Raw genomic sequence first — 27,281 nt, forward strand, 5'->3', positions numbered from 1 at the left:
ACTTTTTACTGACTTACTAAAGCACTTTTTTTGGTTTTGTAACCTCATTGAGCTTTGAACTTCAGAGCCAGGTGTATGCACTCATGAGAAAAGCTACTTAAAGTGGCCACTTGCAAGTTGTTCTACTGTTTGAATCTCCTCTGAAGAGTGGCATCATGGGCTCCTCAAAACAACTGTCAAATGATCTGAAAACAAAGATTATTCAACATAGTTGTTCAGGGGAAGGATACAAAAAGCTGTCTCAGAGATTTAACCTGTCAGTTTCCACTGTGAGGAACATAGTAAGGAAATGGAAGAACTCAGGGACAGTTCTTGTTAAGGCCAGAAGTGGCAGGCCAAGAAAAACATCAGAAAGGCAGAGAAGAAGAATGGTGAGATCAGTCAAGGACAATCCTCAGACCACCTCCTGAGAGCTGCAGCATCAACTTGCTGCAGATGGTGTCACTGTGCATCAGTCAACTATACAACGCACTTTGCACAAGGAGAAGCTGTATGGGAGAGTGATGCGAAAGAAGCCGTTTCTGCAAGCATGCCACAAACAGAATCGGCTGAGGTATGCAAAAGCACATTTGGATAAGCCAATTTCTTTTTGGAAGAAGGTCCTGTGGACTGATGAAACCAAGATTGAGTTGTTTGGTCATACAAAAAGGCGTTATGCATGGCCGTAAAAAAACACAGCATTCCAAGAAAAACACTTGCTACCCACAGTAAAATTGGGTGGAGGTTCCATCATGCTTTGGGGCTGTGTGGCCAATGCCGGCACCGGGAATCTTGTTAAAGTTGAGGGACGCATGGATTCCTCTCAGTATCAGCAGATTTTTGACAATAATGTTCAAGAATCAGTGATAAAGTTGAAGTTACGCAGGGGATGGATCTTTCAGCAAGACAATGATCCAAAACACCGCTCCAAATCTACTCAGGCATTCATGCAGAGGAACAATTACAATGTTCTGGAATGGCCATCCCAGTCCCCAGACCTGAATATCATTGAACATCTGTGGGATCATTTGAAGAGGGCTGTCCATGCTCGGCGACCATCAAACTTAACTGAACTGGAATTGTTTTGCAAAGAGGAATGGTCAAAAATACCTTCATCCAGGATCCAGGAACTCATTGAAAGCTACAGGAAGCGACTAGAGTCTGTTATTTTTGCAAAAGGAGGATCTACTAAATATTAATGTCACTTTTCTGGTGAGGTGCCCATACTTATGCACCTGTCAAATTTTGTTTGAATGCAGATTGCACATTTTCTGTTAGTACAATAAACCTCATTTCAAGGCAGAAACATTACTGTGTCCAACAGTTATTACATATATCAAACTGAAATAGCTGTTGCAAAAACACCAATTTTTATAAAACAATAAGCTTAAGATTAATAGGGGTGCCCAAACTTTTTCATATAACTGTATGGCAGATCTGGAGGCGGTCATGTGACATCCAGCTGCCATAACAACGGCAGGTCCTGGAAGTCATCAGGGTGCTGTCGGAGAGGTAAGTGGACGACCCCCTCTCCTCTCACTATCTTTTATATACCACGATCACTATAGATCGAGGCATACAGAAGATAGCAAAGGGTTAACATAATTGGGACCTGATCCAATCAGGTCCTGATGATGTCTCTTGTCAGAGCTGTCGCTCTGAACCGCAACCGCAGAACTTGCAGGACCCTGGGGGTCCTGAGGGCTGCGGGACCACCGACCGCTCATAAACGTCGGCACAGAGCCCAGGCAGTGCCGACGTTTATGTATAGTGGGCGGTCGGGAAGCGGTTAAGCTTCCTCTAAATAAATCTCAGAAAATTGGCATAACAAAATATTCTGCATCTATATATTTGCAAAAATAATAATATTTCAAAGTACTGAAACTTCTATGCATTAATTATATGCAGTAGTAATAGGAAAAACTCTGATATCATAGAAACAAGAGACAACTAAACATTTTCATTGTCCAATTTGAATTCAGGATGTCAAAATCATTAAGAAATGGCTCATTTCATAACTGAACCTGACAACTTTTGAAAATATGTAAAACAGTGTTACATGTTTTGAAAGGTCCTTGACCTAGTGGAAGGTTTTTCAGCTGCTCACTCAGGATGTGCAGCCTCGGTACAGGTCCCGGTACCTTCCTCTCCTGCTCTGCACCAATCAGATAAGTGTGGGGATGGAGGAAGCTGCCTCCAGTCTATAGGACGCACTCACCGATTAGCAAGATTTTTCTTTTATATAAAAGTGTGTCTTTCCAAGTAAAACATTTTTCACATTAAGAATATAGAAAAGGCTCCTCCCCTGTGTGACTTCTCTAATGTTTGATAAGACTTGATTTCTCTGTAAAACATTTCCCATATTCTGAACATGAAAATGGCTTCTCCCCTGTGTGAGTTTTCTGGTGCTTAACAAGAATCGATTTCTGGTTAAAACATTTCCCACATTCTGAACATGAAAATGGCTTCTCTCCTGTGTGAGTTCTTTGATGTGTAACAAGACTACATTTCCGGTTAAAACATTTCCCACATTCTGAGCATGTAAAAGGCTTCTCTCCTGTGTGAATTCTCTGATGTTTGATAAGACTTGATTTCTCTGTAAAACATTTCCCACATTTTGAACATGAAAATGGCTTCTCCCCTGTGTGAGTTCGAAGATGTGTAACAAGACTCCATTTCCGGTTGAAACATTTCCCACATTCTGGACATGAAAATGGCTTCTCCCCTTTGTGAGCTAGAAGATGTGTAACAAGACTTGATCTCACCATAAAACATTTCCCGCATTCTGAACAGGAAAAAGGTTTCCCAACTGTGTGGGTTTTTTGGTGTATAACAAGATATGATTTGTGGTTAAAACATTTCCCACATTCGGAACAGGAAAAAGGCTTCTCCCCTGTGTGAGTTCTTTGGTGACTAAGAAGATTTGATGTATTCGCAAAACATTTCCCACATTCTGAACACGAAAAAGGCTTCCCAACTGTGTGAGTTCTCTCGTGGTTAACAAGATCTGTTTTCTGGTTAAAACATTTCCCACATTCTGAACATGAAAAAGGCATCTTCCCTGTGTGAGATCTCTGGTGTATAACAAGACTCCATTTCCGGTTAAAACATTTCCCACATTCTGAACATGAAAATGGCTTCTCCCCTTTGTGAGTTCGAAGATGGCTAACAAGAGTTGATCTCGAAGTAAAACATTTCCCACATTCTGAACAGGAAAAAGGCTTCTCTCCTGTGTGAGTTCTCTGGTGACTAACAAGATTTGATTTCTGGTTAAAACATTTCCCACATTCTGAACATGAAAATGACTTCTTCCCTTTGTGAATTTGAAGATGTCTAACAAGAGTTGATCTCAAAGTAAAACATTTCTCACATTCTGAGCAGGAAAAAGGCTTCTCTCCTGTGTGAGTTCTCTGGTGACTAACAAGATTTGATTTCTTGTTAAAGCATTTCCTACACTTAGAACAAGAAAATCTATTCTCTGCTGTGTTAATGTTTTGATGTTTAAAACAAGATTTTTCAAGGGGAAAACTATTTCCATATTCTGAATGTGAAAATGGCTTCTTAGCTTTAGAAGTTCGTTTCTTAATGCTCATTTTTTGACTTTGATTTTCCTTAGTAGTTGGTAATGAATCAGAACACGGGACCTGTTTCAAAGGATCAGATGACAGATCTTTGCTGTGAAGGGATGATGGTATAGCTGGGGTAAAGGCATTCACTTCACTTGGATCCTGTGGGATCTCAATATCATCTGATTTGAAAATTGAAGATGTCAGCTGTCCCTCTGATCTCCTGTTACAGTCATCTGCTAAGTAAACAAAAAAGATTATATTTGAATAAAATATTCTTGAAATTGATATTTTTGAACATTTCTACTTAAACTGTCAGTAAAAATGACAAGTTATGTGAAAACATTGAATTATTCACCAAGACAATGACAGTTCACACTCTAATAAAAATACCTCATAGCATGAACCAGTAGAGCGTGGTGTTCAACTGTTTGTTCATTCTGCTTCACAAATATGGAATATAAATCCACCAACAATGTTACGTAGGCAAAAATTATACCAATAAAAACTTATATTCATCTCACACAAAAAAAAGCCCTCACTCAGGTCCATCATCTGTCAATGGATAAACAGAGGTTTCCACATAATTTGTGGCTCAAAGGCTCTTGAAAAGCAACATGGCTTCCTTAAACCAATCCAGTAAAATCTGTTCTTCCAAAGTCAAATATGCTCCCTACTTAACTCAAATGGAAAGCACAACATCCTACTAAAACTCAAAACATAATGCCGGAAGCTGCCAGATACAGCCTTGTTCTCCTCTGGTTCAGTCCTCTGTGCTCAGCTCCCGGCTTGTGTATTTTGTTTCTTTTTGTGATTTCGGCCAGTTTACTGACTACTCGTGTCTTGTGATTTTGTATTTTCTCTCCCCTCCTGGTTCTGACCCAGCTACCTGACTATTCTTCTTGTCATCTCACTCCGCAGAACAGCAGGCAACACCATATTCCAAGCCAAGGGGTCTCTGAGTAAGTACAGATCCATGTAGAGGGGTAAAAGGGTGATATGTTATTGTCTATAGTCAAAGTTTTGCCCATCTATTGAAAAAATAAAAAAAGAGTAACTAGTGGTGAAACCTCTCTGGGGTAATTAGAGTATGTGGCTCGGTAGCTCCTGGCAATTTAAGGTATTGTAAGGGCCAATATTTTCTGTCAAATGTGTTTCAAGAAGAAATGTACATTTAATGAGAACTTTTCATAATACTGCAGAACTGAGGGGTCTTAAATTTAGATCTCGAGCATTTGGAAGAGACAACGGAGACCTTTTTTTAAAGGCTACCATGAAGATACAGACTCACATAAGTGAGGCAGGCCAATCCCACCACAATCAAACTATCAGAGAATGAACCTGTAAAAAAAAAGACAGAATAAAAAAAAACACGTTATATCCCCAACAAGAATGTACGTTTGGGGTATGCCATCACTAAATCTGAGTTGTTACAATGCCGGGTGGTGGAACTACTGTGCCGTGGTACAAGGAGGGACCAGAGGGGCGTAACTAGGGACCTTACTCGGACCGACCTTGGCTATACGGCGGCTTTGTCGACTCCATGAACCAAGGAAGGACGGGAAGGTGGACTAAGTGCTACTCCAGGACCAACCTCATGTGTGAGCAGGTGACTCCCACGGGACTGACAGCTGAAGCTGACTGGCTCGGCTGGCGGGCACGGCTTGACAGACAGGCCGGCGGGCACGGCTTGACAGACAGGCCGGCGGGAACGGCTTGACAGACAGGCCGGCGGGCACAGCCGATACACAGGCCGGCGGGCACAGCTGATACACAGGCCGGCGGGCACGGCTGGGACCTGAGGGCTGACAAGCGTGTTAGAACACTAACATTCAACATTGCACAGGCACCTTCAACTTGGGCGAGGTGTCTTAAGTAGGATATATCCTCCGGCTATCGGCCGGGGACATCTTAGGACGGTGCGTGCGCACTAAGCACAATGCCTGAGGATCTGTGAGCGGCGTGCGCACCCCGGGAAGGCCCGGCATGGAGCGAGGCAGAGGGAGCGGCGCACCAAGGACCAGAGTTGGGGCGGCAAAGGGGTCAGCGTCTCTGCCACGGAAAGGGGGGCAGAAGGAAGAGACGCCGACGCTACAGTACCTCTCCTTTACGCCCCTTCTTCAAGCCTGCAAGGAATTTCTCCAGAAGAGGAGCGTGGATGTTCTCCCTGGGCTCCCAGGAGCTCTCTTCAGGACCAAACCCCCTTCCACTCAACAAGAAAAAAAGGTTTTCCTCTTACCCTCTTGGTAGCCAGGATGTTTTCTACCTCAAAAATGTCCTCAGCAAAGACTGGAGCTGGAGTGGTACCCGGGTCATCGGAGAAAGGATTAAAGGAAACAGGCTTGAGGAGAGACAAATGAAAGGATTTGGGGACCCGTAACGAGGCAGGGAGTTTCAGCTTGCACTCCACTGCATTAATTTGTTTCAAAATCTCAAAAGGGCCAATGTACCGTGGACCCAACTTGTATGAAGGTATATTGAAAGGTACATACTTGGAAGATAACCAGACCTTGTCCCCCAGACAGAATACAGGCAGATTCAGATATCTCGTCTGCATGTTTTTCATCCACTCAGAGGACGGCAGAAATGAAGACTTTGTGTCCTCCCAGATCACAGAAAAGTTTTTAAAAAGGTACTATGGGGCAGGATTGTCAACAGAAGTGGAAACAGGAAACGGAATATTGGCATGCTGACCATATAACACAAAAAACAGAGATTTGATTGAGGATTCGCTCATATGATTATTGTATAAAATTCGTCCCAAGGCAGGAGTTCCACCCAGTTGTTATGGAGGGCGTTGATGAAGTGCCGGAGGAAGCCAGTGAGGATCTGATTGATATGCTCAACCTGGCCATTAGACTGTGGATTATATGCCGATGAGAAATGTAATGCAACTGACAAGCTTGCACGTGGCTCTCCAGAAGAGTGAAGTAAACTGGACCCCTTTATCCGATACAATATGAAGAGGTAGGCCGTGGAGACGGAAGATGTGACGAATGAACTCTTTAGCCAGCACAGGCGCAGAGGGTAGACCAGGCAGAGGAATTAAGTGAGCCATCTTGGAGAAGCGGTCAGCTACCACCCAATTGACAGTACAATCGGCCGATACAGGAAGATCTGTGATGAAATCCATCACAATATGCTGCCACGGAGTGGAAGGCACAGGTAAAGGAAATAGTCGACTCGTCAAAAGTTGCCTAGGAATCTTGTATCGGGCACAGGAAGAGCAGGCAGAGAAGAAATCAGCAACATCCTTGCGTAGGGTCGGCCACCAATAATGTTGGGAAATGAGCAGAACCGTTTTCTTCTGTCCGGCATGGCCTGCCAGTTTAGACGAATGACCCCAGAGTAGGACCCTCTTCACATCCAGAGCTGCCACAAAGGTCTTACCAGAGAAAAGACAAGACAGATCAAACGAGGCAAAAAGCCTTAGTTACTTACCGGTAACGGGATTTTTCGGAGCCCATGACAGCACCACGTGAGAGAGAGGATCCGCCCATCAAGGACAGGAAACCTACAGGTTAAAAAGGGCAGCCCTCTCTTCCCGCCTCAGTTTAGTTAACAGAGCATGAGAGTACCGCCAAGGTTAGTTATAACAAAACATAATCACATTAAGTACATTACTTTTCATCAATTTCCTACAAGGGTGCACAAAAAGAAATCAAATCTACAGGAGTGCACAACACCAGTGAAGGGAGGGAATATACGGGTGCTGTCATGGGCTCCGAAAAATCCCGTTACTGGTAAGTAACTAAGGCTTTATTCGGTCGTCCATGACAGCACCACGTGAGAGAATTACAGAGACGAAGGAAATTAGGGAGGGACCACAGCTTGAAGCACCCTTCTCCCGAAAGTGAGATCTGCAGAGCCACCCAGATCCAATCTATAGTGCCTATAGAAAGTAGAGGGAGAAGACCAAGTGGCAGCCTTACAAATCTCCTCAATGGAAAGCCCTGTCTTCTCCGCCCAGGAGGTTGACACCGCTCTGGTAGAATGCGCCCTCAATCCCTCCGGTATCTCTTTATCCCCTGAGGAGTATGCGAGGGAAATGGCCTGCTTGATCCATCTAGCGATTGTAGCCTTTGAGGCCTTACAACCCTTCCTAGCCCCCTGATAGCAAATAAATAGGGACTTATCCTTTCTAAAGCCATGTGATACTTCTAAGTACCTTAGTACGCACCTCCTAACGTCTAAAGTGTGAAGTCTCTCCTCTTTTTGATTTTTGGGCGGAAAGCAAAAAGTTGGGAGAACTATTTCCTGGGTTCTATGGAATCGAGTAGCCACTTTAGGAAGAAAGGCTGGATCAGGTTTTAATATAATCCTATCGTCCAGAATTTGCGTGAATGGAGGGCATATTGAAAGGGCCTGTAGGTCACTGACTCTCCTGGCTGAAGTTAGGGCTACTAACAGGACCGTCTTTAGGAAAATAATTTTGGGGGAGACTAAATCTAGTGGCTCAAAAGGAGGACTGGTCAAGGCATCTAAGACAAAATTCAAATCCCAGGGAGACATCTTTGCTTTGGTAATGGGTCTACACCTAAAGGAAGCTTTTATAAAACGGCCTATCCAATAGCTATCTGCAATATTGGAAGAAAATAAAGCTCCCAACGCCGACACCTGTACTTTCAAGGTACTGGTAGTGAGACCTAATTCTAAGCCTCGCTGCAGAAATTCCAGAATTTTCCCAATAGGGGGCCCCTCCTCCACCTTAACTTCTGCAAAGGACAGAAACTTCCTCCAGGTCCTGGCATAAATACGGGTGGTAACAGGTTTTCTGCTAGCCAGGAGAGTATTCACTACATTTGCGGGGAATCCTTTGTTGGTCAATAACACCCTCTCAAATTCCACGCCGTCAAATGTAGACTCGGGGTTGGAGGATGGGAAAGTGGCCCTTGAGTGAGAAGGTCCGGAATCTCCGGAAGAACCCAGGGATCTGATATGGACATCTTCCGGAGACAAGGGAACCACGGTCTTTTGGGCCAAAAGGGACATACGAGTATCACTCTGGCCCGGTCTGCCCTGATCTTTCTTATCACCGCTGGGAGCAGGATCACGGGAGGGAAGGCATATGCCAGAGGAAATCTCCAGGGAACCATAAAGGCGTCCACTGCCAGGGGTCCTTCTCTGGGGTCTAAGGAACAAAAATTTTCCACTTTCCGATTGGCTCTTGTTGCGAATAAGTCCACAGTCGGAAGGCCCCACATTTCTACGATTCTGGAGAATATTTGTGTATTTAGTGACCAGTCTCCTTCTTTTACAGAAGTACGGCAGAGGAAATCCACTGATGTTTTCCTTGCCTTTTAGATGAGTAGCCGAAAGAGAGAGACAGTGATCTTCGGCTTTCAGCAGAAGTGCGTTCGCTACCCTCATCAAGTTTCTTGAGCGGGTTCCCCCTTGGTGGTTTATGTAAGCTACCGTGACTTGATTGTCCGAGAGTACACGGACATGCTGGTCCATTTCGACCTCTTTCATCAGACTTGTCTTGCTCCCTGAAATATCTCTTCCGGAAAAATTTCCTCTTCCGGAACGATCTCTTAAAGGAGGGTAGAGGTACTGATGGAAACCCCTTCTTAGGGTCCCCCGCTTTCTCCAATAAGTCGTCCATGGTCTGACCAAAGAGGTATTCCCCTTCAAACGGGATTGTACACAGTCTGGACTTAGTCTGTAAATCCCCTGGCCAGCTTTTAATCCACAAGGCTCGCCGAGCCGCATTTGACAGTGCTGCTGACTTTGCTGCCAACCTCACCGAGTCCACAGATGCATCAGCAAGAAAAGCTGCCGCCCCCTGAACCAGTGGAAGGGAAGAAATAATGTCTTTCCTAGAAGTCCCATCCTTCAACTGACTGTCTAGCTGTTCAAGCCACACCATCGGGGCTCTGGACGTACAGGTAGCTGCTACTGTTGGTCTCAGTGTTCCCGCAGCTGTCTCCCATGCCCCTTTCAGGAAAGTATCAGCCCGTCTGTCTAGGGGATCTCTCAATGCACCCATATCATCGAACGGGAGGGAAGTTCTTTTCGCTGCTTTAGTAACAGCAACATCCAGCTTGGGTGCTTTTAACCAGGAGGAACACATAGCATCCTCAAACGGATATTTCCTTTTAAAGGATGGAGGAACACTACCCTTCTTGTCAGGCTTCCTCCACTCCTTATCAATGAGGTCTTTCACCCTTGAATTTACTGGAAAGACCCTTCTCTTCTTTAGCCCCAGACCACCAAACATAACATCCTCAGCTGACTTCTCTACCCTCGAGTCCACTATCCCCATTGTAGATCGGACGGCTTTTACTAGGGCATCGACCTCCTTCAGGGGGAAGCACTGTCTGTCTGGCTCACTATCAGAGGAAGAGAAGGCGGAGGAGGAAGCGACCGATAGCTCAGAGTCTGAACCCGGCTGGGTTTCTTGAGGAATATGCCCAGACTCTGAACCTTGCAATGCTTTGCCTATTTCTTCCCTTATTAAAGTTCTTAGGCCTAGGGAAAAATCTGGGGTCTCCTCCGATATCATTTTGCTGATACAAAGCTGACATAACCTTTTGCTATATGAATCAGGGAGTGGACAGCTGCATAAGGCACACTCTCTGTGCTTGGACTTCGAGGAACATTTCTTGCTCTAAAAGAAAGTCATAGATAGAAAGAAGGAGTAAACATTAGTAGAATTTTCACGAAGATTCCACTCACCCCACAGAACCTTCGGTACCGTAGAAGCAGAAGAATCCAGCATGCATGGCGAGGAATCACGCCGCACCGGACCGTCCTTCCTGCTCTTAGTGGTAGCTCTTCTAGTTGTACGACCAGACCCTAGCCGGGAATGACGCTGCGCCACTAGTTGTGAGGGCTCCCCAGAGGGCTGCTCCTGCAGCAGATGTTGTTGCCTAGGTGACAGCTCCTGTGAATCTTCCATAGCTTACAATGTAAGAATGGGCTGGGAAGCACCTCTGTATGTTACCAGACCCTTTATATACTGGCCATACCGGTACCATGTGTGGGTGTGTGTTTCCTTTTTTTTTTTTTTTTTTTTTTTTTTTTTTTTTTACCCAGGAGGGCGTTACCTGCTCTTTGGTCTTCCTCCCCAGGTCCAGGTGGGATCCAGGTGGGCTACTCGCCGCCAGGTCCTCAATCCCCCGGCGTTCAGCTGCTCGCGCCAAATAAAATTCAAACGAGCCCCGCCCCTTCCGGTGACGTCACAGGGCTTCCTGCCCGGCGCACCGGAAGTCGCGTCAGAAGGTCGCGCCCGTCACGTGCGCTGCCGGCGCGACCTGGATCTCCTGCAAGCGGTAGCGGGGGGGGGGAAGCCCGCTAGCGGCCCCACACCTGGCGGACATCTACCTCCCGTGAGGCGATGTCGCGCCTGCCGCAACGCTCACGGAGGCGCCCCCATGAGCCCTGCCGTGGCGTCTCCAGAGGACCGGGACGGACCGGCTCCAGCCATCTGCTGTGGCCCTCTCTGGGACAGGAGTCCATCTTCTGCAGGTAAGCCTGCAAGGTCCCCCATCATGGACAGGAAACCTAAACTGAGGCGGGAAGAGAGGGCCGCCCTTTTTAACCTGTAGGTTTCCTGTCCTTGATGGGCGGATCTTCTCTCTCACGTGGTGCTGTCATGGACGACCGAATAATTAATAATTCTGGAGGGCTCAATGATGTGTTGAGGCTCCTCCTCTTGGTCGGTCGACAGAAATGATCTGGAGAGGGCGTCCGCCTTGATATTTTTATCCGCCGGCCGGATGTGGAGAGTGAAATAGAAGCGGGCAAAAAACAAAGACCATCTGGCCTGACAAGGTTTAAGTCGTTGAGCGGACTGCAAGTAGGCGAGATTCTTATGGTCCGTGTAGATTACCACCGGATGCAGGGCCCCCTCTAGTAAGAATCGCCACTCTTTCAGCGCCAGCTTGATGGCAAGCAGCTCCCGATCTCCAATGGAATAATTGCGCTCCGAGGGAGAAGAGCTTGGAAAGAAACCGCAGGTCACCAATCACCCATACGAGGATTTCTGGGTGAGGACTGCTCCGGCACTTGAGGAAGAAGCATCTACCTCCAGGAAGAACTGCTTGTTACAGTCAGGACGATGCAGCACCGGAGCAGAGGAGAAGGCTTGTTTCAAGGACACGAAGGCACTTTCCGCCTCGGGAGTCCATTCCTTGGGATTAACCCCTTTGCGGGTCAGGGCAAAAATGGGAGCAGTCCAGGAAGAGAAATGAGGAATGAACAGGCGGTAATAATTTGCAAATCCTAGAAACCACTGAATAGCCTTCAGCCCCTCAGGTCAAGGCCACATTAGAACGGCAGACACCTTTTCGGGATCCATCTTAAGGCCGGTCTCCGGGATTACGTATACCAGGAATGGAAGAGAAGTCTGCTCAAAAACGCATTTCTTGAATTTGGCATACAGACAATTCTTCCTGAGCCTCTGCAATACCTATCGAACATCTCTCCGATGTGAGGGCAGATCTGGAGAGAACACCAGGATATCGTCCAAGTACACCACCACACATGTGTAGAGAAGATCTCAGAAGATGTAATTCACCAGCTTTTAAAAGACTGTTGATGCGTTGCAGAGTCCGAAGGGCATCACGCGGTACTCGTAGTGGCCATCCTGAGTGTTGAATGCCGTCTTTCATTAGTCACCCTGGCGGATCCGGATAAGGTTGTATGATCCACGGAGGTCGAGCTTAGTGAAGATCTTAGCGCCCTTGAGGCGATCAAACAACTCGGAGATGAGATGCAGAGGATACTTGTTCTTCATGGTTATAAAATTTAGTCCCCTATAGTCGATACAAAGTTGAAGCGAGCCGACCTTCTTCTTGACAAAGAAGAATCCTGCTCAAGCTGGAGAGGTGGATTTGTGGATAAATCCCCAAGCAAGATTCTCGTCAATGTATTCAGACATGGCACAGATCTCGGCTAACGACATGGGGTAGATTAGACCATGTGGAGGTGAGGCACCAGGAATGAGGTCGATGGGGCAATCATATGGCCTATGTGGAGGTAGAGTATCAGCTTCCTTCTTGTCAAAGACCTCAGTGTATGACCAGTAGGGTGCCGGTAAGCCAGGTAGACTAGATGGAGTGGACGGAGGTCGAGCTGGACGAACAGACACCAGGTAGTTTTTATGATACTCTTGACCCCAGCGAAGCACCTCGCCCGAACTCCAATTCAATACCGGCTCGTGTCTCTGTAACCAAGGCATTCCTGGTAACAAGGGATGAGAGAGACTGGACAGCACATAGAAGGAGATTTCCTCCGAGTGTAACATTCCTGTCTGGAGAACCACGTGCTCTGTGACGAACAGTATGGACTCAGAAAGGAGTCTCCCATCTACTGAAGAAACCGCTAAAGGATCCAGAAGAAGTTTGATAGGGATATGATACTGCTCTACAATGGCTTGTTGGATGAGATTCCCAGCGGCACCGGAATCCAAATAAGCAGTCTCGAAAAATGGATATTGCTGCAGGATATCGATACTGAAAGAGTCACAGATGGAGAGGGCGAATTCTTGCCAAGGACGAGCTCTCCAAGCAATCCTAGGCTCTGGAGTTCCCGATCTTTCTGGACAGGAGCGGATTACATTGGCCGAACAGCCACAATAAAAGCATCTTCCCTCAGTGCATCGGACCGCCTGGCGAGTCTTGACCATCGTCACCTGGTCCACTTGCATAGAGTCTGGGGTGGATGCCGAGGCAGAGACTTGTTGCGAAACTGGTTTTTGGAAGGTAGTTGCAAGGCGTGAAAGGTCTTCTCTCACGGACTGCCTCTTTAGAACGCTCCTGGAATCTGATGTCGATCTGCGTAGCCAAAAATACTCGTCATCCAGAGAGGTGGGTATGTCACGATCGGCCAGCTCATCTTTGATCCGCCCAGAAAGGCCTTCCCAAAAGTAAGCCACCAGAGCCTCGTTAGTTATTCCAGGTGAGTTCAGACGAGAGGGTGCGGAAATGTACAGAGTACTGGCCCACTGTGAGGTTTCCCTGGTGCAGATGAAGGAAAGAGTAGGCTGTTGTGGACATGCGACCGGGCTCATCAAAAACCCTCCAGAAGGCCTCAAGGAAAGACTGGAGATTAGACACCAAAGGGTCCCCCCTCTCCCATAGGGGATTGAGCCACGCCAATGCCTCTCCTGTGAGAAGAGACATGATGAAGGCCACTTTAGCTCGGTCAGAAGCAAACTGATGAGCCAGGAGCTCGAAGTGCAGCCTGCACTGATTTACGAAGCCCCGACATAAAGCAGGATCGCCGCCAAAGCGGGGAAGAGCAGACAGTCGGAGTCCACAGTTGGGTGCAACACCGCCACAGGGTTGAGGTGCCGCCGGAGTGGTTACCGCTTGGGTAGAGGCAGACACAGCCGGGGTAGACAATGCATCCAGGAGGGAGTTTACAGTCCGCAGAAAGGGCAGGATTGTATCACCTTGAGATCTTTGATGGGAGACCTCTTGGTAAAGGTCAGAGACCGAGAGAACCTGGGAGCCACCAGATTCCATGGCCTGTGCAAACTGTTACAAGGCCGGGTGGTGGAACCACTGTGCTGTGGTACAAGGAGGGACCAGAGCGGCGTAACTAGGGACCTCACTTGGACCGACCTTGGCTATACGGCAGCTTAGTCGACTCTGTGAACCAAGGAAGGACTGAGAAGGTGGACCGAGTGCTACTGACAGCTGACGCTGACTGGCACGGCAGTTAGATGGGCACGGTTGATAGGCAGGCTCAGCTGGCAGGCAGGCTGGTGAGTACGGCTGGGACCTGAGGGCTGACAAGCGTGTTAGAACACTAAGTTTCAACATTGCACAGGCACCTCCAACTTGGGGGAGGTGCCTTAAGTAGGAGATGTCCTCCATCTATTGGCTCCCTTAAGAAACAAGGAGCACGCATGCGCCCTAACCACAGTGACCAGGGATCTGCGAGCGGTGTGCGCACCCCGGCGTGGAGCGAGGCAGAGGGTGTGGCGCACCCAGGACCAAGGCAGTAAGGGAGTCAGCGTCTCTGTCGAGGGAGGGAGGCAGAAGGCAGAGACGCCGACACTACAGGAGTTGCACCTATTTATGGTAGACCATTGGAGCTACTACGAGTCCTGACCAGAAGAGTAGAGAAAGTATTAGTGCTCCCCATTCCAAGAGAGATTGTATTTGAATTCCTTATGATTGATAATATATTACATGGAATGAATCCATGAAACCAGGGCTTAAGCCATGCCAACACATTTCCTGTAGGCATGAATAAATGTATTTTACAACGATCAGCTACACACAGCTTAAAGATATATCATGGCACAGGTGTAATGTTTTTTGTATAGTTTATCGCAATCCTGTTTGAAGTTATTTGGTTTAAAAAGAAATCGAAAAGTCAGGATAAAGGGAAACTGTTGTTATTGTACAGTAATTCACACGGCCCTCACTGCATGTTTAATGTTGTCGATCATAAAAGCGAAGTAAAGAACGGAGAGAAGGTAGATACATCTAATAAGATATCGGGGTTCTAGGAAACTAACAGCATCATTACCCTCCGCTTTCTCTTACAGGCCCATCATAATATTTTTCTTCAAGCGATTTTCAAACTTGTCAGCACATTCTGCGTATGCTGTCATTTGGCGTTGTAGTTTACAGATCTGGGCAGGTAAGAGTCAGGATCTTCTAATTTCAGTTGGTAGGTGGATCTTCCAGGTTGTAAGTTCCATAGAAAAGGGGTTTCAATGGCCAAAGTCATTTGAACAGTATTTTGTGGAAGAGAATTTTGTGGTCTAGATGCAAAATGGCGATCACAGGTTTTTGATATCGCCGGGCTACATGACCAATAAAGCAGTCACAGCCGGTGACTGAGAAGAATCTGTGACTTCTCAGCATTTAGTGGTCTAGAGGTAAAATGGTAATCACATGACTGTGATATGGCCAGACTACACCACTGATAAACCAGCTACTGCCGGTGATTGAGAAGAATCTGAGACTTCTCTGTATTGAGTGGTTACTACTCACCTGGGTAGTCATATGAAGGAATCTCCTCCTTACATTGCTCATCACCCCTCACATATGTCTCTGTAGTATTAATATGGGTGAGATCTTCACACTGAAACAAATATTGTAAAAGTCACAGACAGATGGAAAAGTCCCATCTATGATCAGCTCTGATCTTACTATCTCCACAGTTCTCATTACACAAGTATAAACCATATAATACTGGTGGATAAAACAAGACTGAACTAAAGACCTTCACAGCAGTCTACACATTGTAGGGGAGATCTCATGACACCTTCTCTTCATCTACCTGATTATCCTGAAGAATATTGGGATCTTCTTGTTTACAGTCTTGTGAAAGAAGAGGACGTGGACATCTCTCTGGCGTTGTCCTCTTACTGGATAGGTCTGAACGAAACACATATAGGGATTGAATTCATTCTTTATATACAGATAATTGTAGGCCGTGTGTATTTAATCCTATTACCTGTTGATGCGAGGGGCTGGGGAACCTCCATTATGACGTCCTTGTACAGATCTTTGTGCCCTTCTAAATACTCCCACTCCACCATGGAGAAATAGACCGTGATGTCCTGACACCTTATAGCAACCTGACACATACAATGATACAGTCATTCTCCCCGATCCCTTCATAGCTTTACTGTATAATGTCTCAGCATTTCCAGCAGTATCACCTCTCCAGTCAGCAGCTCAATCATCTTGTAGGTGAGTTCTAGGATCTTCTGGTCATTGATGTCCTCAAGTATCGGGGGATGAGGTGGAAGCCCCATAATTGGGCTTAGGGTTCTTCCCCATCCCTCAGACACAGGGGTCTGACAACGCTCACTAGAGGTCTTCTTCACTACTGTGTAATCCTGGTTATGGAGAGACACGTTAATAAAGCTCACTACAAACATATCCAGAGTCCTCACCTCTCCAGTTCTGTCCATCTGTTATTCACATAGATAAGAATGATGTAATGAGACGTCATCAGAATCTCTCACCTCCCCTGTAAGCCGGAAGAGGATCTCTAGGGTGAGGTGCAATATCCTCTCTGCCATCTTGTCTCTGTCCATATCCATCTTTGATCTGTAAATCTGGAAAATTCTCTTATATAGAAGATCTTCACTGATAGGATCCTATATTGCAGAGACCTGAATAAGAAGATGAACAAATGTAACATCATAAAAATCCAGTGTAATAAATACAACTACTGGAGATATTAAGGTAAACATATGAGATTTATTATTTTACAGTATTTAGTTTTCATCTTTACATCTAGTAATAAAACCTATATATTTTGGGCCACAGACAACAAGCAGTTTCTTTCTTGCAGTCCGCAGCTGAATAGGTTTTTCAAACTCATCTTCTTTATTGCTAATTCTCATCTCATTTACAGACACTGAAATCGACATTAGCAATACTGCAGGAGATATTCATTATACGTGACATGAGAAATAACTACTTCATGATGAGGACGACATCTTCAACTACGGCTCTGGAAACATATTTGGCCAGAGTCCGTCACTAACTACATCACCACCGGCTGTCTACATGTTTCCCATCTTCTCCGGACTGTCATCTTCTATCACGTTACATCTCAGGTTAGATTCACACACAGAAGTTTGATGCAATTATAAAAGCTTGTTGGTAAGAACAAAAAGATAGGAGTTATTTGATACCAAAGTCTCCATGTACAGTGTTTTATGGAGTTTATTTCTGGCCTTAAGCTTTCCTATATTAGGTTAAGTGCACACGTAGCGTTTTTGTTGCGTTTTCGCTGCGGTTTTCACTGGGAAATGCAGCAAAAATGCTTGGTAATCGATCTGCCAGCCATTGCAATGGCAATCCTGATGTGCTGTGCACATGATGCGGAAATTTCTGCTTAGGATTGCCATTGCGGAAAAAGCCGCAGCATGTCATTTCTATGCAGCGTTTCCCACACATTGACTTTAATTGAACCGCAGCAAATCTGCAGGTATAATATTTATACCTGCAGGTTTGCTGCGTTTCAATTAAAGCCAATGGGCGGTGAAACTCTGCAGAAACGCTGTGGGTGGTACCCGGGTCAGCAGAGGACTACTACTCCTCTCATCCGACTGCCGCTCCCGCGGATAACAGCGAGAGCGGCGCGGCAGAGGGGAGCAGTAGTCTCCTCAGCCGAGCCTGGAACTACTCGCAGTAAAAGAAAGTAAAAAAACAACCCCAAAAAAACAAAACACAACACTATACTCACCTGTCCGGCGCCCCCCCCCCATGTCCCCAGCAATGCAATGCTCCCGACGGTACACTGCAGGGAGCGCGCTTGCTCCCAGCAGTGTACTGCACTGCCAGGACCTGCGGTCACATGAGCTCTCAGCTGAAGATCAGCTGAAAGCTCACGTGACCTCACTGTACGGCACCGATGCTGCGTGGGAACATTCTGAAGAATGTTACCACCACTACTGGTACTGAGGTCACTGGGGCTGATCAGCTGATCTTCAGCTGATGAACCCCAGTGACCTCACTCCTGCAGCAGCAATGTACACTGACAGGAGTGATTTTACAGGTGAGGGATATGGTTGTTTTTTATTTTACTTTTTTTTCAGGAGACAAGGAATTCGGGGACCGAGCGTGCAAATACATTTTTTTTTTTTAAAACCGTGTGTCTTTTATTTCATTAAAATACTTTATTCTGGCCGTGTATTTATTGAAAAAGCGGCAACAACTTTACCACACAGTTATAGTCTTATAGACGCCCTCCATTACTAACCTGGACTTCACGTCAGCCGCCAATACAAGGCTGACATGAACCCCAACCCCATTAACCCACTCAATTTTTTTCTGGGGTCCCCCTGTAATCTAGCCAGTAAAGGCTAAGCAAACAGCTGTAGGCTGATATTAATAGCCAGGGAATATTTTTGGCTAATGGCCCCTTCCCCGGCTACTAATATCAGCCCCAGTGGTCGGCTTTCCCTCTGCTGGTTATAAAAATGACGTGGGAGCCCATGCCATTTTTTTTTAAATTTTAGGCTCTGTGCCCACGATCCGGATGTAGCAGCGCTTTGGATGCATATTTTTTGCTGTGCCAAAACATTGCATTCTGTTGAGCACAGGTAAATCCACATGTGTTCACTGAACCATGTGGATTTACCACATTCAATAAATTCTAGTGGTCAAATTTCTGTTGCAGAGACTAGCGACTCCGCAAGAGAATTTGACATGCTGCAGTAATGAAAGACGCACCGCATGTCTGTGTCCACGAGTGATTTGCAGCCTCTGATGCACGCACAGTGGACATGGGATTTCTAGAGATCCCATCCCCTATGCTGTAACATCTGGATGCTGCGGTTTTGACGCTGTATAAACACGCAGCGTCAAATCTGCAGCGGCTCCTGACCATGGCCACGTACCCAAACTTAGCCGCAGCTGGTCAATTTCTGTAGTGGATACGCTAGTCTCCGCTGCAGATTTTGACCGATTGAAGTATCATTATATGCGGTGGATTCACATATGAAGACAACAAAAGTGCGGCATTAGAACACCGCATTTTGGAAACAGCAAAAATACGCTGCGTCCAAAGCGCTACTTGTTGCTATTCGTGGGGACGTAGCGGCTAATGAAACAGCTGTGAGCTGTTAATAATAGCCAAGGACCATGTTTGTTTAATGGCACCTTCCCAGGCTAAAAATAGCAGCACACAGCTGCCTGGACATTACATGAATCGGAATGCTAATGAAGATTGGGTGAATGGGATTAGCTGACATCTAGCTCTTTTGTTTGGTGATGAAAAGGTGTCAATCAGACCCTTTCATCACCAAATCTAATTAAAGTAAAGTAAAGAGTTAAATAAACACACAAAGAGTAAACACTTTAAAGAATGTGTCTGTTGTATTTCAAATAATCATTTTAATTAACCAATATACTCACCCCAGCTCTGACGGTAATCCACTAAGCAATGTCCCACCAAATAACTTTATTTAACTTCAAAAAGCTTTCATTAATGTACAAAAATGCTTCAAAAACATGTAAAAAACTCACGTTTTTTTCCGCAGCGTTTTTCCTGCCGAGGAGATGCAGAAACGCTGCGGAAATTTCTGCTTCAAATCCTGTACGTGCACACATACCCTAACAAGAAAAACTCCAGAATAAAAGTAGATATTAAAATGTTTCAAAAGAAAATTTGCACCAACAATTCTTGTAAAAAGAAAAAAAACATGCGAAAAGCATAAGACACATTCTGTTATATTTTTAAACACATTAAACATTTCTTTTAAAATAAATTAACTCTTTTGGGCACCAGAACAGATGTTCACCACAGGGATGGCACAGGTGTGGCTGCTACACAAACCCTGGCAGTTTAACCACTTTCTGCTGTCAAAACCAAACATGGCATCTAAGGTTTCACAGAGTTCGGCTCAATGCCCCTCCTCCCTCAAGTACTTGATAGTATGAGGCTGCCTAGTTACTATGATACGTAAATGCTTAATAATGGTGTCGGGGCCTTCAATGTACAAAGGTCCATTTAGGCAGGGCCAGAGGCAGCATCCTATAAGTTACTTTTTAATGCCCCTATACATATTAGACTAAAGTTGCATGAAAGCACTGATTTGTGGGTTTGGTTGACTATGTAATGTATTTGGGGGCCTCCCGAAAAATGACGTCAGGACAGAGAAGGATCGGGCATCCTGAATTTCAATTTATTTTTCCTGTAGATAATCCTCCACTAGAGGAGTTTGGAGGCGACTTTCTCCTACAGACCACAGGAAAGCTGGAATATTTGTGTGTATGGGGGAGTCGGAAGGGATAGTCGTCTGCCAAATGACCATTCAGCCAGCACTTCTCATTTCTATGGGGCCGTTAGTATTACACTAACAGGTAGTGAAGATACACCGCACTGCAGTAGAACAGGGCATCGCCTGAGCAATCAGAGGCTTGTATGTTCTATGATCACACTAAGGAGAGTTGTTTAAACCCCTTAGTGACACAGCCAGTTTTGACCTTAATGGCCAAGCCAAATTTTACAATTCAGTTTGTAGTTTGCGTTTGTTCTACCAGCAATGTGGGAACCTCATATAGTTCCAGTGACAGATGACGGACCTAAATGGGGTTAGCTTTGTGCGGGATAAATTGGGTTTTTTATTGGTAACATTTTGTGGCACATAATATTTTTTGTCGCATCCAGAATAAGGCCGGGATCACAATCTTGTGTTCAACACTGCGCACTTACCGAGGGGTTTCTGTGCAAATTCCACAAAAATGCAATTCAGAAGAAACCCCCAATAGAACCTCCCACCATGATGAGGAAGATGGAGACACCTTGGGCTCCATTTGGCATCTGCTCCGACAGTATCTATCTTTTAAGGCGTGCACAGAAGTGTGGTCACCCACACTAGTGCTCTAAAAAGACGCCTAAAATAATGGGAGACCGCTGACCAGACAAGTACAAAGTGACTGGTTCCATCCGGGGTTTTGTCTCAATTTTGGGGAATTTACACGAAAACTCTGATGTAAGTGCTCAGTGAAGAGTGCAGGATAACTGTGGGTCGAGCCTTATTCCGATTTTTGGGAGGTAGAATGAACAAATAGTCAGCAGCACAAGAATAGTTCTTATTTTTATTTTTGCACCATTTTCCGTGCAGTATAAGTGATAAGGTGGATTTATTGTTTGGGTTGGTGCGATTACAGCGATACCAGATTTATACATATATTTTTTTTTAAGGTTTTACTGCTATCTCTCAGTAAAAATGCTTTTTTTAATTTTTTTTTATATTTTTTAATGAAAACTATTTTTTTTGTCGCCATGGAGTGTTTTCTATTATTTTATTTACAGCATTCATCACATGGAATAGATAACAAGTCGGTTTTTTAGAGTGGGTTGTTCCGGAGGGTTGTTTGTATGCGTTTTTTTTTTTTTTTTTTACTATTTTAATGTTAAAAAAAAGGTTCAATGTGAAAAAATTATCAGTTTTAGCAACAAGAAATCCATCACAATAGGGAAAAAAGTCACTGCACAATGTTAGTTCACCATTTTACAGCCTGTGCCGTATTTGTACGCAACAGGCTGTAACCCCCAGTTTAGTGAGGGCTCCGGCGCTAAGCCCGCACTGAACCGGGCACATGTCAGCTGATTCTTACAGCTGACATGTGCCTGCAACAGCCACGGGTGGAATCGCGATCCACCTGCTGCTGTTAACATGTTAAATGCCGCTGTCAATCTCTGACAGCAGCATTTAACAGTGCTGCGCCGGAAGCGCGTCACTTACCCCGCCCATCGGTGACCCCGTCATGTGATCGCAGGTCACCGATGCGTGGGCATGACAACCCTGGGTCTGCAGCAGACTCCAGTGGTTGTCATGAGCTGATCGCTATGAGTGGCACCTAGTGGTCGGCAATCATATCACAGGACCATTTCTGCTACCTAGAGGTGATCTGCTGATCACCTCTATGTAGCAGAGGCGATCAGACAAGTGCTGCTTCTTGTCTCCTATGGAGACTATAGAAGCATGCAAAAAGTGAAAAAAAAATTGTTTTTAAAAATATTTAAAGAATTAAAAAAATATAAAAGTTTAAATCACCCCCCTTTCGCCCCACTCAAAATAAAATAATAATAAAAAACCCCACATACACATATTTGGTATCGCCGCCTTCAGAATCACCCGATCTATCAATATAAAAAAAAGAATTAATCCGATCAGTAAACGGCGTAATGAGAAAAAAATTCTAAAACGCCAGAATTACGTTTTTTGGTCACCGCAACATTGCAATAAAATGCAATAACGGACGATCAAAGCATCGGATCTACCCAAAAATGGTATCAATAAAAACTTCAGCTCAGCGCGCAAAAAATAAGTCCTCACCCAGCCCCAGATCCCAAAAAATGGAGACGCTACGGGTCTTGGAAAATGGCGGCACTTTTTTTTTTTTTTTTTTTTAAGCAGACTTTGGAATTTTTTTTCACCACTTAAATAAAAAAAACCCTAAACATATTTGGTGTCTACGAACTCGAAATGACCTGGAGAATGATAATTGCAGGTCAGTTTTAGCATTCAGTGAACGTGGTAAAAAAAAAAAAAACATCTGTGGTATTGCACTTTTTTGCAATTTCACAGCACTTGGAATTTTTTTCCCGTCTTCCCGTACACAATATGGTAAAACCAGAAAGGTCTTTCAAAAGTACAACTCCTCCCGCAAAAAATAAGCCCTCACACGGCCATGCTGACCAAAAAATAAAAGCACTATCACTCTGGGAACAAGGGGAGCAAAAAACAAAAATGCAAAAAAGTAAAATCCCAGGGTTGCGAAGGGGTTAACTTAATCCCCTTTAATTAGGCCTACTGTCCACACAGGGCAAAGTTCTATAGCATCTAAGTAGATCTCCTGGCCTGAGCTAAGGACCTCGCCCTGCTCTTTGTCTCCGCTATGCTCTCTGCCTGGAATCCGGATTCACACTGCCATTATATCTTTGCTTTTCTTCAGAACATACTATTTGATGTCTCCATCCTTGCACACCACACCATATCAATATCAATTCAAGTCTGCAACCAGATAAACCAAAGGTCTGTATTTCTCACTCACTTATCCCCCTATCTGACTCCTCACAAGGAAATAGTTCTCCTGTGTGCCCATGTAGCTCAGAATGAGGGTTTCCACACAGTATGATTACCCCCCACAACTCCTCTGTTCCTGAGGTGTGCTGTGCAGTGTGAGTACTGAGGCTCCCTACTACAGGTGTGATGTAGGCACCAAAAACGCTAGGTAATCCGTGCGTCAGCTAATGCAATGACAATCCTGAAGTGCTGTGCACATGATCAGGGATTTTCCGATCAGGATTGTCATTGCGTTTATATCTGCAGCATGTCAACTCTTTGTGTGTTTCAGCAGCATTTTTCACCAATAGACTTCAATTGAGTCAGTCAAATCTGCAGCAAAAACGCAATATATTTGCGGATTTGTTGCAGATGTTTGCTGTGTATTTGACTGACTCAATTCAAGTCAATGAGTCAAAAACTCCACAAAAATGCACAAAAGAATGGTACCCGTGGGAGACTACTCCTCCCATCATCCGACGGCCTATCCCACTGATAACAGCGGCTGAGTGGAAAAGTAGTCTCCTCAGCCGACGTCTGTACGCTGTGTTAAAAAAAGAAACAAAGTAAAAATCTATAATATAATGCTACAAGCGTCCCTCTGTCGGAAGCTTTTATAGACTGCACGAGCACGACACGCCTGCGCAGTCTGGCTCCAGACAGAAGAACACATGGTGACATTACAGGTAAGAGGAGTGTATGGCACCGGAGATCGCGGTATGCGTAGAAACTGAACGCATACCGCGATCTCTGGCGCCATACTTACCTGACCGGGAGAAGAGGTGCCGCGGCGCCTCTCTTATCGCCGGAGACCGGGGCAGGAGTGAAGGCGTAAGAATCGGCGCATGTGCATAGCGCTATCCGGCGCCATTTTACTGAAGACACATTTACAGTGTGTCTTCAGCAAAATGGCGCTGGACAGAGCGGTATGGGCACGTGCGTACTCCGGCCCAGCACTCCTCCCCCGGCCTCCGGCACAACAGGACAAAGCAGCGCTGGAGCACAGGGAAGAAAGGTGAGTATAAGTGTTTTTTTTGTATGTGTGCAGCATGAAAGGGATGAGGGGTGCCATACATACCAGGATTGGGGAATGAGGGTGCCACACATACCAGAATTGGGGGGTGAGGGGCGCCATGCATACCAGGATTGGAGATGAGGGGTGCCATGCATACCAGGATTGGAGATGAGGGGTGCCATGCATACCTGGATTGGAGATGAGGGGTGCCATGCATACCTGGATTGGGGATGAGGGGTGCCATGCATACCAGGATTGGGGATGAGGGGTGCCATGCATACCTGGATTGGGGATGAGGGGTGCCATGCATACCAGGATAGGATGGGGGGACAGGATGGGGGCAGCACAAATACCAGGATGGGGGGCAGCACATACCAATAAAAATGCTCGCCACCCAGGCGTAGAACGGGTTCATTAGCTAGTAAATCTATATTAAAATAAAAACACATTATTCTCACCTGTCCGCCGTCCTCCAAATGTCTCATGGTGACTCAATCACCTGGCAGCCGGTAATACACTGACAGGAGCGCGATCGCTCTCGCAGTGTACGTCACTGCTGGGGCTGAATTCACCAGAGTTCATCAGCTGAACATCAGCTGACCAGCTCCGGTGCCCTCACTTACGGCATCAGTGCTGCATGGGAATTTTACCACGCAACACTGATGCAGTAAGTGAGGGCATCAGAGCTTATCAGCTGATTTTCTGCTGAAGAACTCCGGTGAACTCAGCCCCAGCAGCGCAGCACTATACACGGACAGGAGTGATTACACACAGGAGTGATTACACTCCTGTCAGTGTATAGTGCTGTCTTCTACAGCATTCACATCAGTGATTGCTGATGTGCTGATGCAACTGCTGTAGAAGTGACCCGGATCGTCGTGGGGCACTGGGATTGCGTCATGACGGCGGACAGGTGATGAATATGGCTTTGAGGATTGGACACTAGGTGAGTATATGGTGTTTTTTATTCTTAAAGCGCACCTGTCAGCAGGACTGTGCTTAGTAAATTACATACACCGTCAGGTGAGCCCCTTTATACTGCGTAAAATGATACCTTAGCTGATGAAATCTGTCCAGTGGTTCTTGTGTAATCTTCATTTTAATTTCCGCCATAATGATATGCATGTGCTCTGGTGCTCTCATTTCTTTTTCCTCTAGCAAAATGGCATCCACGCATGCGCAGTAGCTAAGCCATGTTGCTGGAGAAAAAAGAAATTTACTTGCAGCAATATGGCCGCCGCCGCCCACGCTTGCGCAGTAGCATTTCTCGGTTGCCGAGAGATGCTACTGCACATGCGCAGAGCCATATTGCTGCACCCAAATTCTTTTTCCAAAAGCAAAATGGCGCCCGCACAGTATCATCTCTCGGCAAACGAGAGATGCTACTACTGCGCATGCGCTGGCGTCCGCCTTCTTGGGGAATGTAAATTTCAATGTGACACAAATTACAAAGTCAATACGTAAAATAGTAGGCAGGTCACTGAAAGCACAGTGTCCTGTCACATGGCACTGATAGGAATACATGACTATATAATGAGAGCACCAGAGCACATGCGTATATTTATGTCAGAATTGAAAATGAAGATTACACAAGAACCATTGGATGGATTTCATCACAAAGGTATCATTTTACTCAGTATAACGGCGCCCACCTGATAGTGTATGTGGTTTACTAAGCACAATCCTGCTGACAGGTGCGCTTTAAATAAAAGATTAAAACAGTGTGTAATTTTATTTAAAATAAAATACTTTATTCTGGCCATATCTTTATTGAAAAACGTCAAAAACCTTACTCCGGGGTTAGTAATGGGGTCGTCTTATAGACACCCTCTATTACTAACCTGGAATTCATGTCAGCCACCAATACATGGCTGACAAGAACCCCAACCTTATTACCCCACTCGCCACTGCTACATGGCAGTGGGAAGAGCGGAGGCCAAGCGCAAGATTTGGCAGAGTTTACTGATGCGCCATTTCTGACGCTGCCGAGAGCTGATATTATTAGCCTCGGAGGGGGCTAGTATCCATGGCCCCTTCCCTGGCTATTAATATCAGCTTACAGCTGTCTGTTTAGCCTTTGCTGGTTAGATTTTATAGGGGGGCCCTATGTCAATTATTTTTGGAGTCCCCCTTAATCTAGCCAGTAAAGACTAAGCAAACAACTGTGGGTTATTATTAATAGCCAGGGAACATTTTTGGCTAATGGCCCCGTCCCCAGCTACAAATATCAGCTCCCAGCGTCGGCTTTCCTTCTGCTGGTTATGAAAAGGACACGGGATCCCACGCCATTTTTTTTAAATATTAGGTTATGTGCCCATAATCCGGACTTTGCAACGCTTTGGACGCAGCATATTTTTGCTGTGTCCAAAATGCAGCGTTCTATTGAATGCAGGTAAATCCACATGTGTTCACTGAACCATGTGGATTATAGTGGTCAAATTTCTGTTGTGGAGACTAGCGACTCCGCAAGAGAATTTGACATGCTGCGGTCCTGAAAGACGCAGCACAAGTATGTGTCCGCAGTCTCAGATGCATGCATAGTGTACATGGGATTTCTAGAAATACCATCCACTGTGCTGTAACATCTGGACGCTGCGGGTTTGACTCTGCATAAACACGCAGCTTCAAGCCCAGAGCGGCCTCTCATCATGGGCACGTACCCAAACTCACCCGCAGCAAGTCAATTTCTGTAGTGGAGACGCTAGCCTGTATATGGAGATGAAGAAAAGGATTGTTTTGGTCCTATAAAAGTAGTAAAACTAATGAGCAATTGCAAAAATGATTTTTTTTCTGCGAGTCCTTGGTCTTGAACCCACAACCTTAACCCCTTTACAGCCTGGGACGTATTTGTACGCACCAGGCTGTAACCCCCGGTTCAGTGAGGGTTCCGGCGCTGAGCCCGCACTCAACCGGGCACATGTCAGCTGATTACACTGTGTGCAGAATTATTAGGCAAGTTGTATTTTAGAGGATTATTTTTATTATTGATCAACAACTATGTTCTCAATCAACCCAAAAGACTCAAATATCCAAGCTTAATATTTTTGGAAGTTGGAGTGGGGTTTTTTTTAGATTTGGCTATCTTAGGAGGATATCTGTTTGTGTAGGTAACTATTACTGTGCAGAATTATTAGGCAACTTAATAAAAAACAAATATAATCCCATCTCACTTGTTTATTTTCACCAGGTAAACCAATCTCAGTGCACAAAATTTAGA

At 45.5% G+C, this 27,281-nt stretch overlaps 1 protein-coding gene across 2 annotated transcripts in view; it reads right to left on the reverse strand.

Annotated features, from left to right (window-relative positions):
- Nucleotides 1-1,366: 1,366 nt before the first annotated feature.
- The window catches only part of LOC141174424 (uncharacterized), a 42,650-nt gene continuing 16,735 nt past the window's right edge, over nucleotides 1,367-27,281 (reverse strand). Inside the window, exons 2-7 of one of the 2 annotated variants that reach the window (XM_073659341.1) lie at nucleotides 16,486-16,635; nucleotides 16,177-16,356; nucleotides 15,969-16,092; nucleotides 15,792-15,889; nucleotides 15,503-15,593; nucleotides 1,367-3,784 (exon numbers count right to left, since the gene is read on the reverse strand). In XM_073659341.1, the coding sequence (XP_073515442.1) occupies nucleotides 2,298-3,784; nucleotides 15,503-15,593; nucleotides 15,792-15,889; nucleotides 15,969-16,092; nucleotides 16,177-16,356; nucleotides 16,486-16,563 (2,058 nt within the window). In that variant the 5' untranslated portion in view covers nucleotides 16,564-16,635 and the 3' untranslated portion in view covers nucleotides 1,367-2,297. Of the gene's footprint in view, nucleotides 3,785-15,502; nucleotides 15,594-15,791; nucleotides 15,890-15,968; nucleotides 16,093-16,176; nucleotides 16,636-27,281 lie in introns of those variants that run through there. The other variant, XM_073659342.1, reaches the window with a different exon arrangement.

Source organism: Phyllobates terribilis, unplaced genomic scaffold (genome assembly GCF_046119375.1).
Source record: "Phyllobates terribilis strain yellow unplaced genomic scaffold, ASM4611937v1 Scaffold_13__5_contigs__length_258822181, whole genome shotgun sequence".
NCBI lineage: Eukaryota > Metazoa > Chordata > Amphibia > Anura > Dendrobatidae > Phyllobates > Phyllobates terribilis.